The 12277-nt window shown below is 35.9% G+C and overlaps 1 protein-coding gene across 1 annotated transcript in view; it reads left to right on the top strand.

Annotated features, from left to right (window-relative positions):
* Nucleotides 1–11244, top strand: part of LOC101017757 (zinc finger protein 33A) — a 57662-nt gene extending 46418 nt beyond the window's left edge. The window contains 2 exon segments of the mRNA XM_021943210.2: nt 7476–9538; nt 9540–11244. Of these exon segments, the coding sequence (XP_021798902.2) occupies nt 7476–9538; nt 9540–9653 (2177 nt within the window). The 3' untranslated portion in view covers nt 9654–11244.
* Nucleotides 11245–12277: the final 1033 nt, after the last annotated feature.

The raw sequence follows: 12277 nt of genomic DNA, 5'->3' as shown, positions 1-12277 counted from the left end.
ACAAGTTCTTTGAAAACAGTATTAAAACTGGGTTCTATATGTTCTAAAACTTAAGTAGAGACACGAAAGATTAAAAAAAAAAAAAACAACCCACACCAAAATTCAGTATAATAGAAAAGATAGAAATCAGATTTCTAGAAATGAAAACTGTAATGCTTGAGATGAAAAATACATGGCCAGCCATTGGTGTCTCACATCTGTAATCCCTGCACTTTGGGAGGCCAAGGCAGGTGGATCTCCTGAGCTCAGGAGTTTGAGACCAGTCTGGGCAACATGGTGAAACCTCATCTGTAGCAAAAATGCAACAACAAAAAATTAGCTGGGTGTGTTGGTGCATGCCTTTGGTCCTAGCTACTTGGGAGGCTGAGGTGGGAGGATCACTTGAGCCTGGGAGGTGGATGTTTTAGTGAGCCGAGATTGCGCCTCTGCACTGCCCCTGGGTGACGGAGTGAGACCCTGTCTCCTCCCCTGCCCCGAAAAAAGAACACATAGAACAATAACTGATGGCAGTTTAAACATTGCAGAAGAAAAAGATGAGTGAACTTAAACACACAGTAATAGAAGCCATCCAAATAAAACAGAGAAAAAGCATATTTGAAAAATAAGCAAGACCTTGGGCCAGGTGCGGTGACTCATGTCTGTAATCCCAGCACTTTGGGAGGCCAAGGCAGGTGGATCACGAGGTCAAGAGACCGAGACTATCTTGGCCAACATGGTGAAACCCTGTCTCTACTAAAAATAACAAAATTAGCCGGGCATGGTGGCAGGCGCCTGTAGTCCCAGCTACTCGGGAGGCTGAGGCGGGAGAATCACTTGAACGTGGGAGGCAGAGGTTACAGTGAGCCGAGATGGCACCACTGCCCTCCAGCCTGGGGACAGAGTGAGACTGTGTCTCAAAAAAAGAAAAAAAAAACAAGCCCCTGTGAGCTTTAGGGGAACTTCAAGTAGTCTCTAACATACATGGAATTGGAGGCTGTAAAAGGAAAGTGGGAAAAGAACAGAAAACATTATTTTGAGAATGATGAAAAAATTTCCAAATGTGATGGGAACCTACTGATCATCAAACCCTGAGCACAAGAGACATGAAGAAAACTACACCAAGCCTCATGAATCATAACCAGAATGCTCTAAATCAGTGTTAAAATGAAATCCTCAAAGCAGCCAGAGATAAAGGACATGTTTTAGGGAGGAACAAAGGTAATGGTGATAGCAGATTTCTCCTTAAATGAGGCAACAGAGAAAATAGTAGAACATTATTTTTAGTTTTAAAAGCAAAAAAATTCAATGTAGAGTTGTATACTCCGTAAAAATAGCTATAAGAAACAGTGAAGAAATAAGGACGTTCCAGATAAACAAAGCTGAAAGATTTCCTCTCTAGCAGACCTGCACCACAAGAAGTGTTCTGATGTCTGATGGAAATCTGGATCTACCTAGGGGGCTGAAGGACAGGAAATGTTGACTACTTGGATATATAGACAAGATATTTTTCTTTATGTAAATCTGTAGAAAGGATACTCACTTTTTACAAAAATAACATCAAATGTATTGTGGGGTTTAAAATATATGACAATCATAGCCTAAAAAGGCTATGAAAAAGAAGTAAAGTATATACTATTGGAAGATCCATGTATGTACTATTACTGAAAAGTACACTGATTAAAGCTTTTATAAACATTGATGATCACAGAAAATATAAATGGTCTAAGACACCCCATTTAAAGGCAGATATTTCTGGATAAGATAAATAAAAATAAGATCCAATCATGCTGCCTATGAAGGAAACATGTTAGATTCAAAGACAAATAGTTAAAAAGAATGGGAAAATCTGGCAGCCCGATGAAGTAGCTTTCAGAACCAGGAATACCGGTGATGAAGATTTTTTTTCATATTGATAGAGATCAGTTCATCGAGAGGATTTAACAATCCTCAACTTTAGGTTAGTAACAGATTTACAAAATATTTGAGGCAAAATCTGATAGACCTGGAAGGATAAATAGATCCACAGTTATAATCAGAGGTTTTAGCATCCTTTTAATAATTGATAAAACAGGAAATGGAAAAGGAGCAAAGGTATAATAGACTTAACCCTAAATAACTTAATTGACATTTATAAAATATTCTTCTGCACCCTCCTCCCCACATAAAACAGTGGAATATACATTCTTTTCAAGGACAGATTAATGAATATATTAACAAAGGTAAATCACATTCTTGATTATAAAGCAAATCTTAATAAATGTAAAAGGATTGAAGTCATATATTTTCTCCCACGATAAGGGGTTTAAGTTTAGTTAAATTAAAAATCAATGACGGAAGTATCTATAAAATCCCTAATAGTTGGAAACTGAATATGCTTCTACATAATGGATGCTTCAAAGAAGAGTTTGAAGGGGGAATTAGGAAGTATTTTGAACTTTGGGTTATAACAGAATTTATGGGAAATTTACATATAGGAAATTTATAGGAAATATAAAATACATATAATACTCATTGATTTCATTGTTTTCCATTTTGATCCTTACTCCTTTTTTCTACTTACTTTTGGGTTTAATTTGCTTTTTTCTAGCTTTTTAAGGTGGAAGCACCTGAAGTCATTGATTTGAGATCTTTCTTATGCAACACAAATAAGCATTGTGTTTGTATTATGTACGTATATATCTACCATATGTAAATGCATATATGAAGTTTCTCATATATGGGATATAATGTATTATGTGTAATATATATTAATGTGTAAATTTCACATATAGGGAATTTCATATGTGCATGTATTTATGCATATATATATATATATCTGCTATACACATGTATGAAGTTTAACTTGGATAAGAAGAAAGGTCTAAATCAGTGGTCTTAGCTATTTCCACTTCGAGAATGTAGAAGACAAATCCATATGATAGTAGAAGAAAGGAAATAACAAAAAGCAAAACGGAGAACAATATAATCTATAAAAACAGAAAAACAGTTGAGAAAATCAGTGAAACCAAAAGCTGTTTCATTGAGAAGATCGATAAAATGGATAAACTTCTAGGTGGAGCAGATTATCAATATCAAAAATAAGAATGATGAATCACTGAAGATTCTATAGATACTATGAAGGAAGTGAGGAAATACTATACCTGTAAATTATCAATTTGACGATTTTGATGAAGTTTCTTTCGGATAAACAGCTACTACCACTTACTCCAAAACAAATAGATAACCTTTCCACAAAGAAAAACCCAGATCCCCAGATGCTTTAGTAGTGAATTCCAGCAAACGATTAATAGTACCACTTCTACACAAACTTTTCCAGAAAATTCAGGAAGAGGGAATACTTCCTAAATCATTCTTTGAGTCCAGCATTGCCCTAATAATAAAACCAGACAAAGACATGCAAGGAAAGAAAGCTATAGACCAGTGTCCTTCATGAACGTAAATTTGAAAACTCTAGGGATTGGAAACCAGTGGTGTGTAACAAGGTTATTAATACCTCATGACCAAGTGTGGTTAATCCCTGGCAGGCTTTTTCAACATTTGGAAAGCAGTCAGTATAATTCCCTGTGTCTAAGCCAACTTCATGGCTAGGTGACCTGTGCAGTCACATGTTGCTGCACTCTTGTAAGAAGGGATCCTATACTTGGCTTAATGCCCTGTTGTTGCCATGTTTAAGTTCTTCACAGTTTGATCTTTGAACTTGTGATTTGTGTATGAAGTCTGATGGACACTGGACTATGTGTGCAAGTAGACAGGATACTTGAGAGGCAGTGCCCTACTAAGCTGTTGGTCACTCCCAGTATGACTTGGGAGTGTCCTGGAATTGTGTGTGGGTGGCCAAGGCTATGATCTTTGTCTGCATTGGTTGCAGCAGCAGTAAACTCACGAACAGTTGCACCCTGGAGAGGACTCACAGTGTGAGACTAGCTTGCTGTGTCTCCCCTAAGCCTGTCCGTCTGACATTCTTAGGAAATACTAATTTTCTGGGCTGAATACTGGGACAGCAACCTCCAACTTTCAGGCAGTCATCATTGTCAGTAAAGTATTGGAATATAAAAGCATACTTGTGCACATTGTGTTAAGGCACACTAGGCAGTTACTAGAATTCTTTGGAGTGTAGATTCTCTGGTCTCAAGAACTGCTGCAACATTGCAAAGCAAATATCCACAGGCTTAGAAACAGGAATTTCATTGGATGGGAGAGAACATGATTTTCATATAAAATTTTGGATGAATCAAGTATTAACAAAGAAGTCAATTAAAAAAAATTTTTTTTTTGCATTTGAAAATACAGCAATAAACTGCATAAACAGCTGTTTCCAATTATATGCAAATCATGAAGCCATTTTGGTTTCTTGTAAAAGATGTAGGAAATGTCAGAGGAAACATTAAAATGCCATTGTATAAATTTACATGAAAAATAGAATTCAGCTTTGTACAACACTAATATTGACGAAGAATTAATTTCAGAGAACTGCTACTCCAGTCTTTACATATACCAAAACTTGTATTTTTTTAACTTTTATTTTGCAATAATGTATCAGAAATTAGAAATTTAGCCCATATTGTCACAACGTATAAAGAACCAACAGGTTCCTAATGATTGCATCAGCTGAAAAATCAACCTTCTAAAAATTAAAAACTAGCAAAAATTACTTATCTTGCATTTGCCATGAATTTCAATTATATATTGAAAATGAAGTTGCTAAAAATATAAATTTTGATGACTTAATAAATGAATTTGCCAAAAGAGTGCCAGAAAATCTTACCATCAAGATATCATAGTAACAAACTATTAGTAATTATTGTATCATTTAAAGTTATTATAACAAAACTTTTTTGTTATTTGCAAATTTATGTTATATATATTACTATTATACCTATTACATTTTACAAGTAATAAAATATATTAAAAGAAAAACATAATTTATTTTACCTTTTACTATACTTTTTATACATTTTTAGTAACTGACCTCACATTTTTATTTTGCACTGTCCCCATCAATTATGTAGTCATCTCTGCCCTGTATTAAAAAGAAAAAAAATAGAAAAAAGTCAAACCCATATGACCATTTCAGTATATGCAGAGAAAGCATTTGACAAAATGTATTATCTATTTCTGATTAAAACTCTCAAATGAAGAATAGAAGATAACTTTCTTTAATCTGATAAAAGTCATCTATAGACAGTGTACAATTGACATTGTATATAATTGTGAAAAATGGAATGTCAGGAACATGACAAGGATGTCCATTCATACTTGATAGTATAATACATACTACCTAGTATAACCAGGGAAGAAAAAGAAAGGAGACTAGAGTGGAAGAGAAGTAGAAATGCCTTTATTCACAAAAGATACAGTTATCTATGTAGGAAATCTAATGGAGTCTCCCAAGATATGGGGAAAAGAATGACTAGAATTATTAAGTATAGCTAGGTGGCAGGAGAAAAATATGTAAAAATGAATTTTACTTCTATATATTAACAATGATCAATTGGAAATTGAAATTTTTGAAAGTTCTCTTTGCAATAGTATCAAAAATATATATTTTTAATAGTTATGTCTGGCAAAAGAGTGAAAGGCCAAACTGGAAACAATCTGCTGCAGAGAGAAATTGAAGACCTAAACAAGTGGAACTCCCTGCTTATGTCAGAAAGCTCAATATTGCTGACATGTTTTGTTGTTTACATGACTTACAGATTTAAAATAGTATAATTCCATGTAGTAATTAGCAGGATTTCTTGTAGTAATTGAGTATGTAATTCTAAACTTTATGTGGAAATACACAGGAACTAGAATAACAAACTTTCAAAAATAAAAGCTGAGTTATATGGATAAGATTACCTGATTTCAAGACTCAAAGTAGAAGTTTGCAGACTTTGTCTTTTTGTCCAGACTAGATTTTCTTCAATTTTAACATCTAGTAGTTTTATTAAGATATGTTTTGGAGAAAACTGTTGCTGAACAGTTTTGCCAGGTTCGTGATGGTTCCTTTGCATATGTGGATCAGGTCTTTTATTTTTGGACAGTTTTCTTAGATTATACTTTTTAATATTGGATTTATTCTGTTGTTTTCTTTTTTCTTCTTTAAGGACTGCAATAACGTATATACTTTATTATAATTTTATTTATTTATTTAATTGTAGACCATCTTTATCCAGAACTTTCTTTCTGATCCTATTTTCTTTTTTCTTACTCTTTTAAAATTATTGCTGCTTCTTTTTTTTCTTGTTTCATTCTCCTTTACAGTGCTGTTCATTCAAGTTTCAGTCAAGTGTAGTTTCCCCTTTGGCTCTGTATTAGTTTGCTCAGGCTGCTGTAACAAAATTCAACAGACTGGGTAGCTTAAATAAATTTTCTCACAATTGTGGAGGCTGGAGGTCTGAAGTCAAGGTGCCAGCAGGGTTGGTTTCTGGTGAGGTCTCACTCCTTGGCTAGATGGCATTTTCTTCTGGTGCCCTCACACAGCCTTTTCTCTGTGCATATGACCAGTGGTTGGGGGTGGTGGGTGGGGGGAGAAAGAGAGCTCATGCATGTGCTTTCCAGTCTCCTCCTACTCTTATAAGGACACCAATGCCATTGTATTAGTTTCTTACCCTTATGCCCTCATTTAACCTTAGTTAATCTCCTTAAAGTCCCCATCTTCAAATACAGTCACACTAGAGGTTGAGGTTTTAACATACACATTTTGGGGGGGCACAGTTTAGTCCATAACAGATTCCTTAATAAAGAATGTCTTTAATAAGACTTGAATTACAGTCTTATTTTCTGTGATTACTGTGTCCTCTTTACAACTTCATTCCTGAGTTTGATTACCCTTTGCCTCTTTAGTTTTCATACAATCCAAGTCTCTTCTCTTGGATTTCCCAGTAGCCTGAGCTTTAATCTGCGTGAACTCAGATATCTTCTGAGTATTTTCCCACTCATAGTGAAACTTTCCCTTTCCGGGAGTAGTTTTGTGTTTCATCCTCTCTGGGCTGTCTGTCTCCTCTATTCCATGTGATCACCACAGTCTCTGGCTGACTCTCTTTGTAGGCATAGGCTGTCACTTTTTACTGTATTTGAATATCTATTGCTTAGTAGTACTTGAAATTAGTAACATTTTCCATCTCCTAGTTATGCTAAAGTCACGGAATGTTATAGATAATATTATTTGCTCCACTTATGCTGACTTTTATAATTCTTGGGGGGGATGCACAGGGAAATGCAGATGTAAGCAGTTGCTATTATTCTTTTTACATTAGAAACCAAATGTGTGCATTCAAATAGTTAAATTCCTCTCTGTTTTGTCACTAGCCTAGGCCTTTTGTTCTGGGTTTTGTTTTTGTTTTTTCACCCCAAACCCATGAAATACAAAAAATATGCACTTACAATTATGTTCATCTTTGGAAATTGGCCAAAAAACCAGAGTTAGCTACAACATGGGGCATTTGTATAGAGATTTCATTCCCTGAGAAATGTTTTAGAATTTATATAAGATTAATTTTGCTTGTTTCTAGAAGTCTGGACAGCTGATCACCTGAAAGAGAGGAGTCAAGAAAACCAATCTAAACGTTTGTGGGAAGTTGTATTCATCAATAATGAAATGCTGACTAAGGAACAAGGTGATGTAATAGGAATACCATTTAACATGGACGTAAGCTCTTTTCCTTCCAGAAAAATGTTCTGTCAGTATGACTCATGTGAAATGAGTTTCAACACTGTTTCACAATTGGTTATCAGTAAGATGAACTATTTAGGGAAAAAGTCTGATGAATTTAATGCCTGTAGGAAATTGTTACTCAATATTAAGCATGGTGAAACTCATACTCGAGAGAAAAATGAAGTTTTAAAAAATAGGAACACTCTGAGTCGTCATGAGGATGCTTTGCAGCATGAGAAGATTCAAACTTTAGAGCACAATTTTGAATACAGTATATGTCAGGAAACCCTCCTTGAAAAGGCAGTATTTAATACACAGAAGAGAGAGAATGCAGAAGAGAATAACTGTGAATATAATGAATTTGGGAGAACTTTCTCTGATAGTTCATCCCTCTTGTTCCATCAGATATCTTCGTCAAAGGACAATCACTATGAATTTAGTGATTGTGAGAGGTTCTTATATGTTAAGTCCACCCTTTCTAAACATCACGGGGTACCTATGGAACGCAATGAAAGTGGGAATAATTTCAGGAGGAAATTGTGTCGGTCACAGCTTCAGAAAGGTGATAAAGGAGAGAAACACATTGAATGTAATGAATGTGGGAAAGTTTTCTGGGAGAAGTCACATCTCACTCGACATCAGAGGGTGCACACAGGAGAGAAACCCTTTCAATGTAATGAATGTGGAAAAGCTTTCTGGGATAAGTCAAACCTCACTAAACATCAGAGATCACACACAGGGGAGAAACCTTTTGAATGCAATGAATGTGGGAAAGCCTTTAGCCATAAGTCAGCTCTCACATTACACCAGAGAACACATACAGGGGAGAAACCCTATCAGTGTAATGCGTGTGGGAAAACTTTTTGCCAGAAATCTGACCTCACTAAACATCAGAGAACACACACAGGGCTGAAACCCTATGAATGTTATAAATGTGGAAAATTCTTCCGTGTGACTTCGCACCTTAAAGTACACCAGAGAACTCACACAGGTGAGAAACCTTTTGAATGTCTTAAGTGTGGGAAATCCTTTTGTGAAAAGTCAAATCTTACACAGCATCAGAGAACTCACATAGAAGATAAATCTTATGAATGTAATGCATGTGGGAAAACTTTCTACCACAAGTCATTACTCACCAGGCATCAGATAGTTCATACAGGGTGGAAAGCTTATGAATGTTATGAATGTGGGAAAACCTTCTGCTTGAAGTCAGACCTAACAGTACATCAGAGAATGCACACAGGTGAGAAACCCTTTGCATGTCCTGAATGTGGGAAATTCTTTAGCCATAAGTCAACCCTCTCTCAACATTATAGAACACACACAGGGGAGAAACCCTACGAATGTCATGAATGTGGAAAAATATTTTACAATAAGTCATACCTAACTAAACATAATAGAACACATACAGGGGAGAAACCCTATGAATGTAATGAATGTGGAAAAGCCTTCTACCAGAAGTCACAACTCACTCAGCATCAGATAATTCACATAGGGGAGAAACCCTATAAATGTAATGAGTGTGGAAAAGCTTTTTGCCATAAGTCAGCTCTAATTGTACATCAGAGAACCCATACACAAGAAAAGCCCTATAAATGTAACGAATGTGGAAAATCTTTCTGTGTGAAGTCAGGACTTACTTTTCATGAGAGAAAGCACACAGGGGAGAAACCCTATGAATGCAATGAATGTGGGAAATCCTTCAGTCACAAATCATCACTCACAGTACATCACAGGGCTCACACAGGAGAGAAATCTTGTCAATGTAATGAATGTGGAAAAATCTTTTACCGTAAATCAGAACTTGCTAAACATCAGAGATCACATACAGGGGAAAAGCCCTATGAATGTAACACATGCAGGAAGACTTTCTCTCAAAAGTCAAATCTCATTGTACATCAGAGAAGACACATAGGAGAAAAACCTTATGAATGAAATGGATATTGGAAATTTCCAGCCACAAATCAGCCTCCATAATGCCTCAGATGATTCACACTGTGGAGAAAGCCCTGCTGACATCCTGAATGTTCAGTAACTATCCACAAACTCACCTTATGTTACTCCAAAGTAACAGTAGGGGATAAACCCGTAGACTACAACAATTATAGGACAGCTTTTGTTAGGAAGTGATATTCTATTTAATATCAGATGGTTAATATGGGCATAAAACCTTACAGATTTTTTTGAATTTGTGAAAGTTTTTGGCAAAAATACAAATAAGATTATGTTAGAATTTACACTGAGGAGAAAATTGTCAATTTAAGAAATTTAAAGTGAAAATTTTGCATAGCAATAAAATATGACAAGTTCTGTTTTGAGTTTGATACAATAATAGTTTTTAGGGTACCTAACAATAATTTATAGATGTATATTGTGGAATATAAAGCTTTAAGAACTTAAAAAAAAAGTAATAATTAAAATAACCTCACAAGAAGTTGTAATGAGTACAGAGAATTCCCATGTACACTTCACCAAGCTTCCTCTAAGGATAATATATAATTATAATATATGGTCAAGTCCAAGAAATCGATGTTACCTTGCTAGTAGATACAGACTTACTCAGATTTTACTATGGTTTGCGTGCACTGTGTGTGTGTGTTTATATCAAACTTTTACCACTTTTACATTTGAGTAACCATCAGCACAATTAGTTTACAGAACTGAAAAGGAATCTGAGATCTGTATAGTATCAGGATTACAAAGGAATCAGGATTTAGCCTCAAGTAGTTCCCTTGTATTAATAGTCACACCCTTTCTGCAACCCTACCCCTGGCATGCACTTGATTATGAAGCTTTTTATAAAGCATCGATAAATTGATTAATATCAATTTATTAATGGGCAATTAATGGGCAATAGCATTAAGCACATCTGCGAGTTATCCCTGAAGTTCATAGGACTTACAAATGTATAAGTGGTATGTGATATAAATCGTGTGTTTTATATGCATAATGGAATTTAATGTAATTGTGAATAGGAAGTAGGTATCCTAGTTTAGTAGTGGTTATATCATCAGGCCCATCCCAGATGTTTGTCATGTCCTGAAACAATTTAAAAGGAGACCCACGGAGCTAATGTTTATCCATTTAAAAGGAAAAATCAAAATAACAACTTATCTAAAAAAAAAAAATCTATCCTGTGCATGTGAAGATCTAGGCCTGCCTCCATGTTACTCCCTTTCTCTTCGTACCAGTGACTCATCCCATGCCATGAAGTGCCTAGGGTGCATATATGAACACTCCAGCCTTCAGCGTAAGTGATACTCCAAATTTTCTTTAAGCATCTGTTCTCCAAGACAGGGCCCTGGAAAGAGGCCCACACATATAGCCCAGTTGCTGCCCAGGGCGGTTGAACTGTCATTTCAAGGCTCATTGTACCCAGACAGGGATCTGAACCCTCAGAGACTTTTGCGAATATGAAGAGGAGGGTTGAGGCTGGAGCACAGCCAGAATCACGCTGGCATGGGGCTGTTATTGACAGTGTGAAGATTGTACATTATATTACATTATCAGATCATACAAATAATCTAAGATTATACAGTCTGATGATCCTAGATTACACAAGTAATCTAAGCTTCCACTTTAGGAAACTAGCAAAAGAAGAGCAAATTAAATCCAAAGTAACCTGGAAAAAAATAAAAGTAAAAATCATAGAAATTGAAAAGAGAAAATCAATAAAACCCAAAGCTGGTTCTTTGAAAAGGTCAGTAAAATTGATAAACATCTAGCTAGCTTAAGGAAAAACAGAAGACAAATATTGCTAGTACCAAAAATGAAAGAGGCCAAGCCATCACAGCTGATCCTATGGTCACCAAAAGGATTAGAAAGAAATATGGACAACTCTGTCCATAAATTTGATAACTTAGCTAAAATGGACAAATTCCTTGCAAGATGCATTGTTTCAAAGCTCACACAAGGGTAGACCTCAGTAGGCATATATATCTATTAAATAAATCAAAGCAGTAATTAACCTTTCAAGGCTGGGTGCGGTGGCTTATGCCTGTAATCCCAGCACTTTGGGAGGCTGAGGCAGGCGGATCACGAGGTCAGGAGTTCGAGACCAGCCTGGTCAACATGGTGAAACCCCGTCTCTACTAAAAGGACGAAAAATTAGCCGGGCGTGGTGGCACGCGTATGTAGTCCAAGCTACTCAGGAGACTGAGGCAGAAGAATCACTTGAACCCAGGAGGTGGAGGTTGCAGTGAGCCGAGATTGTGCTACTGTATTCCAGCCTGGGTGACAGAGTGAGACTCCATCTCAAAAAATAATAAAACCTTCCAAAACAAAGTGCCGGGACCAAATGGGTTCACGAATGTGCATTTTTTGAGGTACTTAAGGTAGAAATGATACCAAGTCTCTACCGTGTCTTTCAGAAAATAAAAGTAGAGATAACACTCCCAACTCATTTTGTGAGGCCAGTATTACCCTAATACCACAACCAGGCAAAGATATTACAAGAAAGGAAAACTACAGATCAATATTTCCAGTGAACACAGATACAGAAATCCTTAAAATGTTAGCAAATCAGGAATGCAAGACTTGTTCAACATTTGATATTCAGTGTAATCCATTGCATGCATTAGCAGCTCAAAGATGAAATATGATCATATCAGTAGATGCAGAAAAAGCATTTGACAAAATCCAATATCCATTCGTGGTAAA

The sequence above is a fragment of the Papio anubis genome, chromosome 11, assembly GCF_008728515.1.
Source record: "Papio anubis isolate 15944 chromosome 11, Panubis1.0, whole genome shotgun sequence".
Lineage (NCBI taxonomy): Eukaryota > Metazoa > Chordata > Mammalia > Primates > Cercopithecidae > Papio > Papio anubis.
Note: the sequence above shows the minus strand (reverse complement) of the source record. Positions and strands in the feature narration are given on the sequence as shown.